Genomic DNA, 20,567 nt, shown 5'->3' on the forward strand with positions numbered 1-20,567 from the left:
GTATTTGATGCGTATCTTGATATCATTAGATCACACCACAAGTATCCATCACGCTAAAACCTCACGGGTTGCTTGTGAGATAATTATTATCACATCGTTTTCTCATACAAATCCCAGGGCCTAAAAATAAGAAGAAAATTACTGCTACTCTCCTTTTTCTTTCTTCTTTTTATTTCCTTTGTATTTACATGCAGGGAATGCGTTTTAGCCAAGCACATAACAAAACTACTGTGCACCAGCCAGCTTCGTCAACGACGGTCGTCGGCCATCTCGTTCCAGCAGACCCTTGAGCACCACCATCTTCTTGTACTCCTCCGAGCCCACGTCGATCTCGCAGCCGCCTTCTCCGCCGGTTCCAGCGCCGCGCGCGGCCGATGTGGCCCTTATCCGGGGCAAGAAGTTGAACAAGGTGCACAAGCAGAGAACCGTACACGTCCGGCCGCAGAACAGCAGCAGCGCCAGCGCCACCGCGACCACCAACAGCCCGGCGGCGGAGTCCAGCTCTCCGGCGCCCTTCATTGACGGTTTCACATGGGTGGAGGCGGCGGGGCGACCAGGCTCGGGTGAGCCGGGATGGCTGGTTCGGGTGCCGATTTGGGTCCGGTCGGGCACGCGGTACGTGGACGCCGGTTCACTTCGGGTCTTGCATCTGGACGTGACATGGCGCGCCCTGGGATTCTGGGCCCCGGCAGAGGGTTGTTGGGGCTGGTGCACTTTGTGGGCAGTTGTGATGGGGCCTTCAGTTCCATTGTCCTGACGTAGCCGCAAAAAAAAACCCAATTTTCCTGTCAAATTCTAAGGTAATTTCTTCAAGAAAACAGCTTATATTTATTTCCTGCCTTGAATAAAATCTAATGTCAATCACAAAATATCTAAAGCAAAACAAATTGCTGCGTTTTGCTGCTCGCATTGGAATCCAGCAATTCACATGAACCCTATGAAGGAGCCGAACACAAGCGACGTTTCTTACTTGCAGCTGCAGCAGGTAAATCGAGCTTCACAGAGCTCGCACTCTATCGTTGACATCATTAGAAGGGTCGAAGGTTACGGTGAGCTGTAACGAGTCTCCTACCTTGTGAAAGCGGTGGCGGAAACCGCTGTTCCCCGGCTTCGGCGCCTCCTTCCCTCTCGTCGGCGTCGCGTCGCCCATCACGTTCACCGGCACGGTCTTCTTCTTCTCTCTAAACTTCCACCACCGCGGTCCTTTACCCGGCACGCCCAGGGACTCCGCAGCCTTCGCTTCGGTTGTATCTAACACCAGAGAGGCCCGGAAACAGGAGAGCAAGCACGAACGTCTCCTCCTCTTGCCATGTGTTCCCGAGGCGGCGATCTCCTCCGCAGCCATCGCCGGCAGGACCTGCTGTGCTAGCACGGGAGACAAGTCGTCGTCGTCGTCGTCGTCGTCGTCTGTGATCTCCTCATTTCAGAAACCTGTGACATTAGAAGGAAGACGGGGAAACAGTAGGTGGTGGAGCGAGGACTTGCTAAGAGGCGTCGAGGGGGGAGGGGGGAGGGGGTCAGACGACTGCTATGACCTGCAATAAAGTCGAAGCCTTCACCAACACGCTGTTCTGCGACTCCCCTCTGCCCGTGGCCACATATAACGTATTTAAGTTTCCCAAACCATCCTCTCCTTGTGGCAATAATGACTTGCGTGTCAATCGAAGAAAACAAAATTGCACTATATTATTCTATACAAGATCTTCTTATGTTCCACGGACAATTCTGACGAGAAAAACAAATATTGATTGACCCATTGACACATGATCGATACCGCCATTCGCCTCGGCCAAGCTCCTCGGCTTTTCCTTGTGGGCGTCTGTGCATCAGCTTGACACCACAGAGCCAGACTTACTATCACGCTTCGGTGAGGAAATGTAAGTATATGGAGATCACAGAGGAAGTAGATGACTGTCGAATATGCATGGATACAAATGAGATAGCAGTCAAATCTATTTAGGTGCGAAAGAAAGAAAGAAAGAAAGAAAGCATGAAGATACATGGATTAGATAGTAGTCAAACTCACATTTATCACGACCTGAAAGAGACATCGAGTGGATAGATGGCAACATGCTGAACTATGTGAACCTGTATGTGATAGATCACACAACCGTGGTAACTTTTAAGATATTTGGCCTCATTTTCAAGTATTATTTCAGCATCATGTTGGCAAACAAAAAGTTCTTTAATGGAAACCTCATAATGAACCTTATCTCTAGCAAGCTCACTCGAGCCAAACAGAAGAAGAGAGAGAGAGAGAGAGAGACAGAGAGACTGTAACTTTTCATTGCACATGTGTTTATCCTTCAATGCAACAGTGAAGTTGGATATGCCAAATAGGGTTTTTGACTTGTCCACTGATATGATAATAGTTAGTATACCCATGGAATCAGGTTGGTCAAAGAAATTATGACATAATAAAGAAATATTTTTTATCAGTGCATTTAATCTTTCGATAATGGTCACAGAATTAATATTATACATATATGGAGGAGGTTTGCAATTACTTGACATGTTAAGCTTCATGGTAGAACTTCCCTAACTTTCAAACGTGACAACACATGAAAAAGCAGATCAAGACAAGTCAACTTGGTCACATGATATTGGTGATGGGAATGGAAGATTTAAGAGGATGTATTAAATGAAATATGAGGGACATTTTGGTCTCCGGAGAAGGAGAGGATAAGAATGGTGTTTGGCATAGATGGATTAGTTAAGAAGATGAGAAAGACGAGAACTTGCAGCAGTCGGTGTGGATATTACTGTGGAGATGATGAGGCCAAGGCATCAATTCAAAGTGATCCTTTTCCATTACGTAAGCCTCTGCTTACTCTTAATCGTTTAGCTTTTGGATTCTCATGTGTCGTTATTTCCATGCACGTCTCTCATCTTCTTTGATGGTCAAAGTCAAAACCTTTATGCATGGTTAGATAATACGATTAACAATCATGCTCTTACAAGCACAAAGATTTGGTCGAATTAAAATAAGTTATATAATTAACCAAAAGTCTACATACTAACTAATTAATGTCTCATCAACGTAGATTCTTAGATAAAATCAATTAAGTCCATGATATCAAAACGGGACATCTTAGGATACATAGGTTAAAACAATCTAAACATCTTGAAGATATAATAATAATAATAATAAACAATATATTTCTAATTGTTTGGAATATGATTTGCTATTTGCTTATAAAATCTTATATTTATATATTTATTTTCTGTTCACCTAAAGTCACAACAATTAAAATTTTCTAAATTTTAAGCCGGTAGTCGATACAAAATCCTAATTTATATTCTTAATAGTCACTTAATTATGCACCGAGATTGTCGATCTTTCGATATAATCCTTCATAGCTCATTATCAAGCTCGTCCAAGGTTGAGAGGACGATCATCTTCCTTGCAGTCCCTATCTAAATTAGTCTTCTGATTCAATCATTTCATGTGAAGATGTACATGACCTTCTTGCTGTATCTGCCTTGTGTTCATTGACCGGATCAACCATAGCATTTCTAACATGAATAATCCATGCCCTGTTCTGCAAGCAAAGACGCTGGATGACTCAAATGGAATACATGTATTGTAGTAGCTTGATCACCAAGGAATCATCCTCTTACATGACAAGGTTGTCTTTTTCTTTTCATTTCAGGGTTAAATTTCCCTGGGAAAGTTGACTTCCTCTTCTGTTTGCATAGTTTTTTCTCTTGCAATCTATCCTCCACAGGGTGACAAGTTGCTTGTGCTAATCGAGGGTTGACCATCGGAAGATTATACGAGAGTAGGGCTAAGATTTCTTCTTTACGTTGTTAGGCGACCTTATAATCTCTTTTGACGAGTCTTAAGGGTTGACTTATTTTTTAAATAATCTAAATATTTGATGTGGCCTCTAAATTCTTTCTAAATCTTGAATTCGTGGAATCAAAGTCTTGGAGGACAATTAATTGAAATATAAAGACTTCTATATGAAGGAAAAAAAAAGATATTTTGATCACTAGCGTTTACTTAATTCAATAAACATCCTACGATAGATGCAGTGCTATGAGGATCTTTAATAAATTTAAGGAAGGATTTTTTTTTTTTTTAGTTTACATGAGAGGGAGTATATGGCAAGTAAACTCACGCGAACTTATAATTCTTTTATAATTGATTAAAATTTTATTGTTATTTGTGGATGTCAATTAAAGCATCAAAGCATATAGATGTTATGTTCACTATTTTGAGTTTATGTTTTTGTGTTAATTCTCGAGTCTTAAGTACTAAATTATTTATTAGCATAATTTTTCGATGTTTAATGTAGCTATCACCCCCCACTTTGTATTAGAATAGTCATAAGGTCGGGCTAATAGTGAGCGTCACACTTAACATTATGTCCTATCAGCCGAAGCTTGAGTTGATTCAAAGGTTAGTCTAACTTGAGCTCGATCAAAGTGAGATTAATTATATACTATCCTCTATATTTGGATCATGTTAGTTTTATGATATTTATACTTAAAAAATTTATATTAAAATTTCTATAATTCTGAAGGTGAAACAAATAATCTCATTTACCCTAATGTTGTTAGTTACTTAATAGAAAACACATAGGATCAATATGAAAATAATGAGAAAACAATATAATTTTAATATCCCTTTTATTTTCGGCATGTGAAATGTTGAAATTATTTTTTTATCGATAAAATCATTGGAAACAGAAGGAATGTTAAAATTATTATTTTGCTCATTACTTTCATATCGATTCAACATATAGTGTCATGTGTTATGTTTTCCATCAATGTAGTTGATGACGACGTTAGGACAAATAGAGTTATTTATTTTATTTTGATAACTATAAAAATTCTAATATATTTTTTTAAATATAAGGGCTATGATGTTAAGAGGATCTAAGTATAAGGGATAATATATAATTAGTCTATCTAAACGCCCAATCTCATAATATCTTTGATTTCAATATTTTTTTGACTTAAATATTTTTTTCTTAATATAGTCAATGTTGTCTTTCCTACTCGAGTGTAATCGATACTTTGATGGTGTACCGTATGACCTTATGGCTAGCTAGTGAGGAACATCTCAATTTGAGAGACGATATCGAATTACGAAGGCCCCATCGACGTTCACTCCGAGCTTCTCAAGAAATAACCTGTTTGCCAAGTCGAAGATTGTTAGCTTGTTGTGAAGCAAATATTGCTTTGGAAGCAACTAATATAAAAAGATCGTTAGCTAAACCAAACACATAATGATCTTATCAAAAGTACTAAACTTGTGCAAATAATGTGATATATATATATATATATAATTTTAGTTATTAGAATCCGAAAGGTGAGTTAAATCTAATCGAAACTCGTTTTAAAATTATCTAAGATTTCACTCGTAATTTTTCAATATATTGATTATGAAATAATTGAGTTGAGAGTATTTTCCACTATGGCCTCTCCGACAATTAAGTTTGTTCAAGTTAAAAACCCAAGATTAATCAATGTGATAGAATAGATGGATTTATTAAATATGCATATTGTGATCCTTTTTATAGGTAATCTAGGAATGATTACGTCTAAGATTGCAAAGTATTAAGAGGAGATGTATGATGTGTTGGATGAGGGCATGATGTAACATTCCTTTCTTAGGGTCGAATGATCACCACGTATCATTCGACAACGTGTAATTGGTTATATCATGTCTCCTCATATTCGATTACCATATTGGTAAGGTGTGGTTGGCAAATCATTAGATTGATCAACCTATCAACTATGTTAGGGTTTATGTGCTTGTCATCTCAACTTCTTCTCATCGATATATATATAAAAGATGATATAATTAACATTTAATAAGTAAAATTTTAAAAATAATTATCATGGCTTGAATGAAAAGGAATCAAAAATATTTTGGTGCTTGTTTGTTTTCCAATAAATGATTTGTCAAAAAAATTACATGCGATTGTCAAGTGCAAGAAAAAAAAATCATTACTATAGTTTGCATGTTGAGGAACTTAGGATGATGTTGAAGGTTGCTATTTAAATCATTTTTTCAATTTATTATCATTCTACATATGATAAGAAATAAAAAATCATGATTTTTTTTAATGAAAATTGATTTATTGACATATTATAAATTAGTAACATGTCTTTAATGAATCTTTAAGTAATATAACAACATCTTTATTGATTAAAAATCTAAAATATCTTGATTTTGACGTAGAAAGAAAAAGTCAAACCCCTTTCGTAGAGATCGTGGATGCTAAATCTCAGTGAGCTCTTCTGATGTTTTGGGCTGGACTGTGTTTAAATTAGGGTCATTTTCGTTATCTTTCTTAAAATTCTTTTTTTATACATTCTCAAATTTCTCCATCTCTCTTTGCTATCAATAGTCGGATCTTTATCCATTAACTTAGGTGATATCGTCAAAAAATTTGTTAAGGCTTTTTTAAAATTCTTTTTTTTAATATATATTCTCAAATTTCTCCTTTTCTCTTTACTATCAATAGTCGAATCTTTGTCGATTAACTTAGGTGATACCTTCAAAAGATTTGTTAAAAAAATATTTTTTCCTTTTTTTTCGTCTCGAAAGAAGACTTCGATTTTAGAGTTACGAGTTTTCGACAAGTATTCATCAAATTTTTTTTTTGATACTTTTTGACTCGATAAAATTAAACGATATCTCAATCCCGTGGAGGGATTCACTCACGAATTGCTATCAAATGAATGTTCTATATCATTTGTATATTTGAACTTAATAGTATACCAGTCTACGACTGTTGTATATGACACGACATAAGAAAGAAAGAAGAGAAAAAGAGTTTGCAGAACATGTTGTCTTCCTTTTCGTTGATGAGTCCTTCCGGGGTTTTGCATCCTTGGAAGCGCAAACATGCTTAGTATCTATCCATCCATCCATGGGAACCTTTGAGAGCTTAATTCTCTACTATTTCTTCTCATGAATACTGCTTTCCTCCTTTCGGAAGAGTGTCACCTTCGGTCCATGCTTCATGTGCATGGTCAGCGCCATCTTCCGCACCACCGGGTGGTTCTCGGTGACCTCCACATGGCAGCGGTGGAGAACTTGTAGGCGGACTCGCTCATGAAGCCGACGTCCCTGCAGGCTCTCCCCCACACGCTCTCCATCCTTCCCGTGGAGAATATGGCGTACACCACCTTTGTTCCTTTCTTCACTACGGTGCCGTCAGGGAAAACCTCATCCGAGAAACCACTCGCCGCTTTACCGAGAGACACCGAGCTTTGCCTGATAGCTCAAGCGAAGTAATGGATCTTGGGGTGAGAAGAGCAGTTTCTGTCAGAAAGAGCTACTAACTCAGCATCACAGCAGGGGAAAATAACTATAATGTCCTGGCAAGCTAATTATATCTGTGGAGAGGCTCCAAAACTTGGGTTAAAGATTACTCCAAGACAATAAAAACCAAGAAATTTGTGTGACAGATGGAATGGAACGCTTTGAAATTGAGTAGAACCAAAAGTCCTATGTTGATTGGATAATAGAAAAATAATCAGATATGTTCGAAAAATGAAAACAAACTACATAAGTGATAAATTTGAGTACAGACACGTTACCAATTCCCACGATAAGAAATTTTCCCTTCCACAGACAAACATGGGATGGAATTTCCTAGTAAGATCAAGTTCAAAATTCTCATGCAGATCGCAGAATTATAATCCTACACTAAATTTTGGGGCTCAAATTTCGCAGAAAGATTGGCGTAGTATTTCACTTTTTCTTTCTTTTGCTTGCAGAGAATTTGTCCTTGTTGAAGCCTTTGAAGTCATTTGTGGACTCAGCTGTATTCTGCTTTTTCATACCTTTCCTTCCTCCATGACCAAACTTAGCTTCTCTAAATTCCCTTTGCTTCCTACCTTTCTCATTGCCTCCTTTCCTTCTGAACCCTCCAGACCTATCACCAGGAGCCACCCCTGTGCGCCTTTTCTTCGACTTCTCAAAGCTCTTTTCCTCGTCCGGAGACAAATCCAGTTCCTCATCCTTCCCTCTAGCAAAGCCACTTTGCTGCCGCTGTTTCCTCCATCTCTTAACTGATTCAATATCCTCTTTCTTGCGCTTAGCCCTCTCTTTAGTCTTCTGGGCCTGGACCTCTTTAGCCAGTTTCTTTGCTTCCCTTGCTTTCTTCCTCTCTTCAGCCTCCTCAATCTTCTTCTTCTCAACCAAGAGCTTGCCTTTCACCTTCAACATATGGGCATCGCTCTTCACCATCTCTGCGTAGTAGTCTGGTGGCCTAAGAAATGGAATCCCCATTGACTGTAATTTCTCAAAGGCCTGTCTGGTGCCATCTAATGCTTGGGTATAAAATGCCAATTCACGTGCCAGATCATCATTTACATCAACCTCTTGGTCCACAACATGATCAACAGTTAGCTTGTGGATCCATTCAACGTTTTGCGGCCAAGCTATATCATCGAGCTTTTCAAGAAGGGCCTCTTTGTTATAAACAGCATTCTTTGCAGGTTCACTCACTGCCACTTCTTCAGGTTCAGATTCTGATTCTGATTCAAATTCTTCATCATCAACATTACCCACATTGCTATCCTCTAACTCTTCCTCGTTAAGTTGAAGTTCTTTACCTCTGAGTGCAACCATATTGGACTGTACAAAAATGATACAATTAATTAGTAAAATTGTAGTTTAATTTATGGAAAAACCTGGCTGTATTTGCCTCCATAACCTCGTATGTGTAGAAAAGGGACAAATACTAAGCTAATAAGCAGAATGAAGGAGAAGAAAACAAAACCAATCACCGACGGCTCATCCAAATATCAATTAAGATGGTAAAAAATGGAAACATGGCGGCACAATATGCGGTAGAAAGTATTATATAACTCAAAGAGTAGACAAATTTACATCTGAATCATCATGCCAACGAGTGGCATTAAGAAGCTAAAGGTGAAACATACAGGTAGAGATAATTATGAAAAAAAGAAATATCTCAAGGAAAAACAAAAGAAAAACGATATGAAGAACATCAAGTGTCATTCGCATTTTATGATTGTTGAAGACACCAGAATGTACTATTATAAGCAGCAGCAGACAAACCTTGTAACTTCCCCCAACACGAGCTATCTCTATTGAAATTTGCTTCTAATAGCCCTGAAAAAGAAAACTTGTAAACTTAAAAATTCATAAAGTTTGACTTTCAGTTAGCAGTGAAAAATGATCCAAAAACTAGAGTTGTATTGTTAAATTGCAGCACATTCTTCCACCAACAATCCGCTTCTCATGCATGTGGATATAGAAATTATGTTGTCCACCGCAACACACATTAAACAAGCTCATTTTTTCTGCCACTTTGTAATAGTTAGGGACGATCTCACGATTTAAATTACCTTTACGCTACTGGGCACTTCCTGTTCAAGTACTTTTATAATCTTAATTAGCAGGTCTATGACCCTTTTTTTTTTTATCATTGTCCAACATCATAAAAGAGGTCATTAGAACAGAGACATAATACATTGTAAAGAGTCCAATACCCTTATATTTTAGTACATCACCTACATAGTAGACATATTACAAAGAAGATGACAACTTTGCTATCAAATGAATAATCTAGATTCATATAATAGAATATAAAGACCCTTTCGAAAGGATTACACAAGTTTCAACTGGTTCATGGTTGCTGTCCATAAATCTTGGCTTTCATAGATGGGTGTAGCAGTGAATACAATTTTACAGAAGCAGGTACTATTCATAGGAAATGCATATAAGGTAACGTATTCCTATGGAGGTCCAGAAGCAGGTGTGGCACCTATATTATTCCAAGCAATGACTATTTCAACAACGAAGTTTTCTGCCACAAGGTTCCCTGTCACTTGACCATAGTGTTCATATGTCACAGAGAAAGAACTGATACAGAAATGACAACATGGAAGCCTACTATTGGTAGAACCAGTCCAAACTGGTACATACCGCCGGTACCGGCGTACCAAAACTCTGCTGGGGGAGGGAGAGGAACGGAGGAAGAACGAAGAAGCGAAATAATATCAAGGAAAGAAAGAGGAGGCAGCGGAGAAGGCATACCGGAAAGAGATGGACGGCGCGCAGTAGACGGCGTGCGGCAAGTGGGAGAGGATCAACAGCAGCGGGATCGGGGAAGAGGAGAAGAGGGCGGCGGGAAGAGAAGTGGAGGTCGCGAGCCCTAACACTATTTTTCTGCTTTTAATGTGTCGGACCGGATCGCGAAATGGGCCCGGTCCATGTGCCGGTTCGCGCCCGGACCGGTACATATCTTATAATAAGCTTGATCGCATAAATTCAATATGTAACACAAGTTAACGTGGGCGTTAATACGAAGGAAACCAAATAAATATGGGGGTATATATAATATGAGCTGTAAGCTTTTATCACCAAATTTTGATGCACCCCTCTGTTGCCGTCTTTATCTCGAGCTTTTCTCACCAGCCGGTCACCAGAGTTTGTCGACTGTACAGCACGCAAAGAAATTCGTATTCAGATCCCAGTTACTCCTTTTTTGATTGGATAAAGCATTTCTGGGTCCCATTAGTAGGTGTAACGACCAATAAGTGAACGGGTATGAAAGCGTGTCGTTATCTTGCCTACCGCACCAATCCACACCACACCGTCAACACGATTACAAAGGAAAACAATAAATAAAAGGATAACATCTTTTCATCCTTTTACCGCTCTCCTATTCCCGTCGTATTCAAGTCTTCCGTAGCAACGGGGAGGGGGAGAAATTTCTTCCTGTAGATGGTTGAGGCGGTATTCGAGGTGGCGGTCGCAGAAACCGACTCCGCTTCCAACCCGGACTCCGCTGGTCTTCCCTCTCCATCTCCCCCTTCTCGTCTTCCTCCTCCGGCGAAGGCCGAGATGGCGATCGCCCTTCCTGAAGGTCCCGATGGCAACCCTATCCCCGGTTCCGACCCCAATCCTTCTTGGTTCACGCCCAAGAGGTACACGAGACCCTGTCATTCCTCTGTTGTTGTGGATGTCTTGATTGCTACTTTGCTTGTTGTAGGGTTTTGATTCTTTTCTTCATTTAAAATAAAATGGAATCGAGGTTGTTGGTTGTCCGGTTGCTCTGAATCCCATTTCTGATAATTAGAGAATTAACAGCTGAAATTTGAAATCTTGATAAAGATTGCTATTTGGGTTGGTTGATGTTGTCCTGGTGCCTCCGAAATATAAGATAACTTCACCTGGGAGGTTTTTGAATTTTTTTGTGGGTCAGAAAATTAGAACGTTCCCAATTGAGTTACCTTTGGCTAATCAGATTACAATTTTCCAAAATTCTTTGTGATGTGCAACATCAAGTGTGAATGTGTCCTAGCAGTTATAGCATATAATAGTTGGTTGAAGTCATAACAAACAGAAGCATAGAAGGAAATTCACAGCTTTTATGTTTCTTAATGTGTTCAGGTGTTGAATTGTAATTAATTTGTATTTCTAATGTTGTTTATTGTCCTTTTTTGACTCGTAGTCCTTACAGTCTCAACTCATCTGTATTTACTATCCAAGTTAGAATGATGGTTGTATCTTATAAACTGCTCTTTTATTGTTAATTAATAATTCTAATTTTGTTTCTTTTCCTTTTTGACTCGTTGTCATTATGGTCTCAACTCATTTGTGTTGACTATATAAATTAGAATGATGTTGTACCTTATTTATTTGTTTTTTATTATTAATTGATAATTATAATATTGTTTCTTTTCCATTTGACTCATTGTCATTACAGTCTCAGCTCATTTGCATTTGCTATATAAAAGTTTGAATAGTGTTTGTGCTTTGTTTATTTGCTTTTCTAGGGCGCAGGTCATGGTTTAGAAAATTGTATAGTTTTATCTTATCTTGGTCTTGAGAGGCGTTTATGAGGTATTTGCAAACTAGTTTATGCTGAAATTGCATTCTACTTAAGCAATTTGAATTATTTGAGTCCTATTGTATGATTTGCCTAATGGTTATATTATTTGAAGGTGAAAATTACTTTAAAGCAATAACAATTTTTTTCTTCTGATTTACTTTGATAAGTCCTTGACTAGGATCTAGGACACAGTATAAAATTGTTAAGTATTTTATGTTAAGCAGAAAATTTTAAGATGCACCATGCTTTTCAACTGATTCTTTACTTTGGGGAAGGGATTCCTGAAGCACTTTAGTTTGTGTCTACCTGAAATTGGCCAACCTTGTTGTTCTATGCATCAATGTATTATGAGCTAACATGTATTTCTGTCATCTAGGTTACCTGCATGATATACGGGACGGTCAGGGCCTGGTGTGATGGCCCTTATGTGCATTTTCCTGTGGCAATTATATCGAACAATTATATAGTGATAGACGTAATAGCTTGTATAATTTTATGTACTTTAGAACAATTCATATCAATCTCAGTACTGTAGATTGTCACAAATAACTTATATTATTTTGTTCTTTTGCTTTTCTATTTTCATTTGGATGCAATGTTAATTACTTGCATTCGCCAAAAAGAGGTCATTGCATTGCATGCTACAGTAAGGAGCAGGACCCAAAGTTGATAATTTGGAACTTCATTTTACCTGTTGCTCAAAGCTAATGTGTTGCCTTTTTTTGTGATAAGAAGCCAGTAGATGTATACATGGAAGATATGAATTGGTAATTGTTTCTATATATGAATTTTATATAAAGTTGTTGGGTCTATGCATCTTTGCATGCAATGTGAGTTGGAATATTTATAAATTGTATTTGTTAAAGTTTCTGATCAAGCCGAACATGAAGGAAAGAGAATTTTTTTGTAGCACTTAACTTTTTAATCAATCATTTATCTTATGAGAAATTTATTCTATTTGCAGATTGCTTGTGATATTTTGCATAATCAACATGTTGAATTATGTTGATCGGGGTGCAATAGCAAGTAATGGTGTAAATGGTAGTCGCAAGACCTGCACAGATAGTGGCACATGCACTTCGGGTACCGGAATTCAGTAAGATTCATTTTAAAATATCTGATTGATATTCTTAAGCTTTAACACTGCAATTTTCAGTTGTAACTATGAGTTTTTAACTATGAACTTTGTGACTTTATGCTAACTTTTTGGCTCATTTTCATAAGTCTAAATGCTTATTGACTGGGATGCATTTTCATCTTGTTGTATGAAACAGAACTGTTATTATTTTCAGGCACGAACTTAAATTTACAAGTTTTAAGTAGTCCTCGTGATATGCCAAAAAGAATTTGATCATCAGCTGTGTCAGCTTTATTGCACTCATGGTATTCATGCTTCATATTTTGAATTATCTTGTGATCATTTTCTAATTGCAGTTTTAACTTTTTATGTATTTTGCAATTAATAAAATGTTTTGATGGTCATTCTTCCACTTCCCATAATAGTGATTTAAAAAGCGCTTGGTGTTAAATGACACTAAGTTCCCAAAATGCCTGAGGCATTATGCGTTCGTTCAAGCGAAGCGAGATGCGCTAAAATATTAAAATATAAAAATATTTAATACAATTGACAAATATGATTATATAAATAAAAATATGGCATTAAATTAGCGTTTTCCTTTCTCGGCAATTGAGCATAGCCCCTTACTTAACCAGTGTTTATCACTTAAAGCCAATAAAAGGGGACGGCCATAGACAGCACTGTGGATTGAGTACCACTAACTTATCGAGGTAATTTCTTAAAGCCAATAAGAGGGGAAGTCCGTAGACAACATTGTGGATGGAGTACCACTAAATTCACACTCTTTAATGAATGTAGGAACTGAAAAATGTGGGTCCATACCTATGCAAGAAGGAGAGGGCAGCGGTGACAGAGGAATTTTTGGACGACAGCGATGGTGGCGGAGGAAGCTGCGGGCGGCAGTAGCAGCGGTTGTGGAAGTTGCGAACAGCGACATCGTCGGTGAAGTAAGCTTCAGAGGTGTCCGTCGGTGACGCATGAAGTTGTGGTCCTCTCCCTCAATGGTGGAAGGAGCTGCACACGAAAGCAACGACGGCAGAGGGAATTGCGTGAAAGCTAGGTCGTCGGTCCCGTCCGTCGGTGATAGAGGAAGTGTCGGTCCTATGCGTGGCGACAGAGGAAGCGTCAATGGCAGAGGCAGCAGCTGCGCTAGGGTTTATGACTCAGGGTCATGCGAGGGGAAAGAGGGGGGGGTGGTTTGTATGTAGCTTAGTTGGTTCAATCGAACCAACTAACTACTATTTAACCGAACTAGACTTAATAGTTTGGTTCGGTTGCTTCGTTTGAATCGGGCGCTATCCCAAGGCGATCGACGCCTGGGTTCAGGCGAGCGCCCAGGCAACGTTTTATTGAAGTGCGTCGCCTGGTCGAGGCCTGAGGTGCTTGAGCCTCGCCTCACCCGAGCGTCTAGGTGAGCGCCCAGGCATCTTTTTAAACCCCGTCCCGGAATAAGCTAAGATGCCTTGAAATCCTGTTGTCTGTATTCTGAAGTTAAAACATCTTTTCTTTTTCTTTCGGAATGGACGTAAGTTAAGTTTGCTAGCTTCACACATACTCGTGCAAATATATGCACATGGATGAGTATATTGAGGGGCCTCATGTTAATATAGATACAAGGCTGAGACTTTTTTTTTTGCGAACTGGGATTCTTATGTTTTCAGAACTGGTATTTTGAGTTCATGGAACTTTCTTGTGAGGGGCTTAGATTTGCCAAAGATCATACACAAGTTAGTAGCGGTCTAGCATGCTTGATTGTAACTAACTATGATGCTTATGTTTTGTGCAATTGCACACTTTTACGGTCATTGGTACATTCGTAAGGTTGCTGCTCTACATTGTGGCCAGGATGCTGATGAACATGATGCTAAGATAGAGGAGTTTGAATTGAGCTATTGTGAAATCATCTTGTGATTGGAGGATGCAACAGAGTCAATGGCTAAATGCAAAATTTCATTTGATTTACCAATTCATCTTTTTTTGGTCCCCAGCATTAAAAATTGTCAATAGTGTTTTTGATGGACAACTTTGATACGATTGATTAGTGATAGGGAATAGTATGTGATGGATTATGCTCTCCCTGTCAAGGATGACATATGACATGCTGGATACTAATTTAAGAGGGACTTTTTTGATGGATGATTCTGATCTTATTTGTATAATGGAGCACACACGTATGATGTACATGGACTGACCATGTGATGAATGGTCTTAGTTTTGTTAAAATTTTTGCATAGATGAGTTCTACATCAGATGACGAAGCTTGCAATGTATTAAGTTTGCCTGACTGCAAGTTGGGAGTAGTGGGTTTGAATTGAGGAATCACTATCCAGCAGGTTAAATATGGCTGCTTACATCCGAACCTTTAGATTTCCGGTTGTCAAAGCCTTATGCACTGGCTGGCTATTTAAAAGGTTTTTTCTTTGAAATGCATTTCAATGCATAGATTTTTACTAATACACTAGTCTTATTACTTTCTTATTTGCCATTTTGGCGCATCATAGATTGTTCCCATTAAGAAATTCACTGCATTTGGAAAGTTGAAGATGGGGGCAAATTTGGTGTAATTTCACAATAAAATAATTACTAATAAGTGATTGGATTAGAAGTAGAACTTCTTGCTTATTGCATTAATTTTAGCAACTCTAACTTATAGTTGGAACAAATGAGGAGATCATAATAACATATTGAAAGAGTAAGCTTTCAATGTATACATTTCAGATAATAGGGTAGGAAAATTTGATGCATTCTACTATTGCAAAATTTTTAGTAATAGTCTTAGAATCATGAATCCAAGTAGAAACAGATACCGTTAGTGTGGGAGCTTGGTAGTATGAACACATCATATGCTTGTTTCTGGGAAAAGAAAATGCTCTTGGAGTTGCTTGTGTTTATAACATTGAGATAATTATTCTTTATCTTAGTTGAGGGTAATCATATTATACCATAATCGCTTGCCGTTTACTGATTATATAAACAAAAGCTACATGTGGATTCAACTATACATTAGACACACTATCAAACAAGCAACCATGGTTTTGTGTTAAATTCTGTATTTATTACTAATACTTTGTTTGGTTTATTTTTCGTTTTGTGCTTCCTAACCGACATTCATGCAGAGGAGACTTCAACCTGAATTACTTTGAAGATGGTGTACTTTCATCAGCATTCATGGTTGGGCTACTAGTGGCTTCCCCAATATTTGCATCCTTAGCAAAGAGGTTGGTTCTTTTCTGGAACAGTTACCTGAATCTCTAGGATATAATACTATTTGTTGCAGAGTAATATTTTATAATTTTTATGTTGCACAGAATGGAAAGTTTAGTCATTAGTTCTTGAAGCAAGATAAGTTTAGTTCATGGGATTACTTAGTATCTGTTGTATCAACTTTTAGGGGTGGTTGAGCCTTGGTATTAAGGTAAGATTGCCCCTTTGCCATCTGGGTTACCAGATTCGAGTTGCGGAAACAACCTGTTCACTTGAAGCGATTAAACTGTGTATAGTGACCATCCCAAGACCCATGTCATGAGATCTTTGTGCACTGGACTTTCCCTTATGTGTTCACTTTTAGATTGTAAATATTCTTGATATGCATGATGAATTTAGAAAGACTGTTCAGCAATACGCTACAGTTTCTCATAGATTTTTCCTTGGTATCTGTTTGTCAAATTAATTAGTTTTGATTTGATTTATAATATTATTGTTGTTTTCTTTTTGCAGCCACAATCCTTTTAGGTTAATTGGAGTAGGGCTGTTAGTTTGGACTATTGCTACTGCTGGTTGTGGTTGTGCATTTGATTTCTGGTCAATTACGATATGCCGCATGTGAGCATTTCATTGGTTTCACATGATTCATTAACGTTTGCTATTAATTTTGAGTTGCCAATGCTGTTAACTCGTGTACTTAGGTTGGTTGGTGTTGGTGAGGCTTCTTTCATTAGTCTTGCAGCTCCATTTATAGATGACAATGCACCTGTTTCTCAGGTTTGTTTGTTTAAAACTTGATCGAGCTCATTCCACTGAGCCTTTTTTTTTTCATATACATGGCAATATCCTGTCACTTGGTTTTGTTTTGTTAATTTTCAATTATTTGACATAAAAAACTAAAGAGAGCTTTGTGATTTTTCTATGGCTTTTGCATTCAATTGATTCATCAAGAAAATATTTCCTTGCCATTGTCATTTAGCATGGGCAAGATTGTTTTATCTTACAATTTTCTGATTCAACTTTGTGATGTTGGCTTTGCTGTGTTTTGACAAACCAGCAGCTGTCAAATGGGATGAGTGTATAAAATAAATTTTGAAATTCGTGCTCCAAAGTTGAAAATACAACTCTTTTAATGATTGTCAAGCAATACAGAAGGTGAGTACTGATGTCAGGTTGGCCTAGGATGTACCAACCTGCCATGGTATTTGCTGCTGTGCTGCATTCTGCCATATTGTTGGCCACAGGCTCAACAATATGCTAGATTCTATACATTTTCGATGGTCACATTAACATGCATCAGCGGACACTAACGTGCATATTCTTGTATATGTTGGCAACTTGGGGACACATGACTTTATGCTCAATTTATTCAACCGAAACAAAGATATGCATTGGTATGAATTAACTGTTTAGTACAGAGTAGAATCCAACAGTTGTCACACAGGAAGGAAATCATAGTTCTGCATGCTGTTAAAATATGAATATTAAAGGATTACATGAAAAATTAAAACACAGGATAGAAAAGTTCTAGTTATTGTTATTAAGGAAGCTGTGAATATAGGGTTGAAAATACATTATTGTTAGGTTTTACTTCTCCAATTCTTGTGGAACAAATTCAGACTTGTAAACCGGATTTTAGCTGGAAAACAAAAGGCCAGATGAGTCCATTTGTCAAACTTTAGAGATTGATCTTTATCAGTTAGTGTGACATATAGACAATTTACCTGTCTTTGAAGAACTTTGATTATATAACAAACAGCAAGAACAAGTCACTAATGGATGTGGTACATATAGATTTTTGACTATTACAATTTTCTTGAGTCTTTTCACTTGAGATGGATCTAATGATTTTTTTGCACCATACAAAATGGTTCAATAATAATCTAAATCACTCTCCTCTTGTATTGACTTCTTACATTAGCCGCTGTATGATCATCAGCCTTTGTTTTCCTCAATGGATTGACTTGTTGCTCTATTCCATGTCATGGCATCAGAAAACAGCATGGCTTGCAGTCTTCTACATGTGTATACCTACAGGCATTGCCATTGGCTATGTATATGGTGGGCTGGTTAGTTTCTCTTATGATGTTACTTAACATTCTGTTTGTTATAATTATGATCAAATGTGGTTTGATATAGCACTTGAGTGTCAGATGTTTATTTGATTAATTTTGTTTTGATGGTTTATTCTTTATTGTGTTCAGTAATTGATTTGATAGTACCTTTTCTGGCCTTTTTGTCATTTTGTGACATATGTTGAATAGTTCCATACTGTTTAATCTTTATCTTCCTGTTTCTTTAGCAGATCTTTTTTTTTCTTCTATTGTTTGATATTTCCATCGTACCTTGCTTCATCAAACACTTTGGTTATATCACTTGAACACAGTTTAATTAAATCGAAAGTTAAGAATGTGAACATAATAAAAAGCTGTAGAATAATGTTCAGTGGACATAACTCGTACCAATTCCATCAGAATGTATGGCAGAGGTAACTTGTTTCCAATTCTATATAATTGTGTGGCGGAGCTAACTTGTTACCTTTTGACCTTGACTATACGTATCCAAGCTTCTGAATTTTTCCATGTCGTTGACACACTACCAGGAACTTCATGAAGCATATGTATCTTGTTTACGGGGAACTTTTATGAAGCATATGTATTTTTGTTTCTGGAGGACTTTATGTTAACTGCGCTTATTATGACACGTTTAAAATATGAAACAAAAGTAACTTTGACATATGGTTCTATATACCGTTTGAATTGGTCCTGCACCAATAGCAAACTTGCTGATGTCAAGTAGTGCTAGGCGCTAAAAGATGCCAAGGTTCCGAACTGTCATGGCCTTAGTTGGAATTGCCTAAGGCGTGAGGCACCAATGCGGCAAAGATGCGAACTTAGCTTGCGTTGCCTAAGTCGCGAGGCACCCTTGCGGCAAAGACGCGAATTTAGCTTGCGTTGCCTAAGCCGTGCTTCGCCCTTGCGATTTGCGTCCGCAAAGATCAGACTACTTGCAACCTCTCACAGGCCCTAAAGGACCTGTAAAAGAGAAAGTTGATTAGTTCGAAGAACGAGCGACGGACAAGTCCCGACGTCTCGCGAAAAGGGGAAGATTTATAAGCAATTCAGCGAGCACCTTGCGTGCACAAGAGAAAAGAGGGAGAGGAGGAAAACAAGGACTTTAGAGGGTTGAACGAACAGCTACAAGTCCACAAACAGCTGCTCACCGGGTGCCGGGCGTAACAACAAGTTTCCGTCAAGGTTACGTGCGAACTTGCGAAAGGTTGTTCAGCGCCCGACACTATACCGAAGCCCCATCCCCCATAGTGCCACCCGGGTGGTTCCAGGGTGCTGAGATGGCTAACGTTTCACGTGCGGCAGCGGGCTGCAGAAAACAGCTCGTTGTCACGGACTTAGCCGGTTTTGCCTAAGTCGTGCGGCACCCTTGCGTGTCCGTCCGCAAAGGTCAGCCTCCCCAAAGCCTCCCATGGTCCCTTAGGACCCACAAAAGAGAGAACAGGATAGAGAAAACGCCTCACTCGGGATACACAAGCAAACATCTCCGAAAACACTTTATAGACAATACAAATTACAAACAGACTTTACTAGCTCTGAACAGTTGCACAGCAAAGGGTAAAATGGTCCATTACAGACCGAAAATCTCTCACACGTGTCCACATGACACAACCTTTATTTACAAGCCTAAAGCGGCCACCAACCTAACTAAAATGGGACTATTAAGCTTTCGGTCATCCCTCTACATATTGTACAAAGCATGAACATACCAAAAGACACGGACATACATAAGCATTACATCAAACATCCTGTTTAGAAGTTTGTCCGTGACACCGTGGCACGCGAAAATGACTGTTTTGGGTTGTTTTGCTCGGTTCGGTGAGCGATCACACTGTAGCGCTGCAACTTGTTCGAACTTACATTTTTACAAGCAAAAGTACTTAAAACCAAGACAAAACATGCTGCCAATCAACTGTACACGTAGATGAGAGCGACGAACGGTTCGTTGAACGGAGTTGTTGCAGGTGCGCGACGATCGTTCGTGACATTCTCCCCCACTTAAACTGTCGACGCCCTCGTTGACGCTTGTTGGTAGTTGTTGATAATTGTTTCTTCATGTCGCAGGGCATCTTCGGGCTCCCAACTGGCTTCAGTTCGGGGAAGTTTTCACCACTTCACCAAGTACTCGGTTTGCTCAGCTCCATTGGGTAGCTTTATCTTGCGATCCGCTAAAATGGTTTCAACTAGCTTCTTGTAGGAGACTCTGGTTGGGGGTAGCCGAGTTGGAATACTTCGGGAAGCATCTTGCGGATCCGAGTGGTAGGCTTTTAGGTTGCTGGCGTGAAGAACATTGTGAATTTTGAACCACGTCGGCAGCTGCAACTTGTAGGAGACGCTGCCCACCCTACTGATAATTGGGAAGGGCCCTTCATACTTGCG

At 38.7% G+C, this 20,567-nt stretch overlaps 3 protein-coding genes across 4 annotated transcripts in view; 1 reads left to right on the forward strand and 2 right to left on the reverse strand.

The window, feature by feature from the left end:
* Positions 1–48: 48 nt before the first annotated feature.
* On the reverse strand, positions 49–1,809 carry LOC135673587 (uncharacterized). Its single transcript, XM_065182650.1, has 3 exons — positions 1,536–1,809; positions 1,073–1,431; positions 49–753 (listed from the first exon to the last, which is right to left on the reverse strand). The coding sequence occupies exons 2-3, from the start codon at positions 1,343–1,345 to the stop codon at positions 226–228; spliced, it is 801 nt and encodes a 266-aa protein (XP_065038722.1). The 5' UTR covers positions 1,346–1,431; positions 1,536–1,809; the 3' UTR covers positions 49–225.
* Positions 1,810–7,452: 5,643 nt separating this feature from the next.
* LOC135673589 (probable rRNA-processing protein EBP2 homolog) lies at positions 7,453–10,165 on the reverse strand. Of its 2 annotated transcripts, XM_065182653.1 has the most exons (3): positions 10,034–10,165; positions 9,053–9,106; positions 7,453–8,605 (listed from the first exon to the last, which is right to left on the reverse strand). In XM_065182653.1, the coding sequence occupies exon 3, from the start codon at positions 8,597–8,599 to the stop codon at positions 7,718–7,720; it is 882 nt and encodes a 293-aa protein (XP_065038725.1). In that variant the 5' UTR covers positions 8,600–8,605; positions 9,053–9,106; positions 10,034–10,165; the 3' UTR covers positions 7,453–7,717. The 2 variants fall into 2 exon arrangements, with proteins under 2 accessions (XP_065038725.1, XP_065038726.1); XM_065182654.1 differs by lacking the exon at positions 9,053–9,106 and having other exon boundaries at positions 10,034–10,144.
* A 494-nt stretch (positions 10,166–10,659) lies between these two features.
* LOC135673590 (probable sphingolipid transporter spinster homolog 2) overlaps positions 10,660–20,567 on the forward strand; it is a 34,401-nt gene continuing 24,493 nt past the window's right edge. The window contains exons 1-6 of the mRNA XM_065182655.1: positions 10,660–10,926; positions 12,799–12,930; positions 16,029–16,130; positions 16,630–16,734; positions 16,818–16,893; positions 18,111–18,185. Coding sequence (XP_065038727.1) covers positions 10,724–10,926; positions 12,799–12,930; positions 16,029–16,130; positions 16,630–16,734; positions 16,818–16,893; positions 18,111–18,185 — 693 coding nt within the window. The 5' untranslated portion in view covers positions 10,660–10,723. The remainder of the gene's footprint in view (positions 10,927–12,798; positions 12,931–16,028; positions 16,131–16,629; positions 16,735–16,817; positions 16,894–18,110; positions 18,186–20,567) is intronic.

This window comes from Musa acuminata, chromosome BXJ1-5 (assembly GCF_036884655.1).
Source record: "Musa acuminata AAA Group cultivar baxijiao chromosome BXJ1-5, Cavendish_Baxijiao_AAA, whole genome shotgun sequence".
In the NCBI taxonomy this organism is placed as follows: domain Eukaryota; kingdom Viridiplantae; phylum Streptophyta; class Magnoliopsida; order Zingiberales; family Musaceae; genus Musa; species Musa acuminata.

Coding starts and splice junctions, on each gene's coding strand:
- LOC135673587 (XM_065182650.1), bottom strand. CDS start 1,345: ATGGCTGCGGAGGAGATCGCCGCCTCGGGAACACATGGCAAGAGGAGG. Junction 754..1,072: donor TCCGCCACCGCTTTCACAAG/GTAGGAGACTCG, acceptor CGGCTACGTCAG/GACAATGGAACTGAAGGCCC.
- LOC135673589 (XM_065182653.1), bottom strand. CDS start 8,599: ATGGTTGCACTCAGAGGTAAAGAACTTCAACTTAACGAGGAAGAGTTA.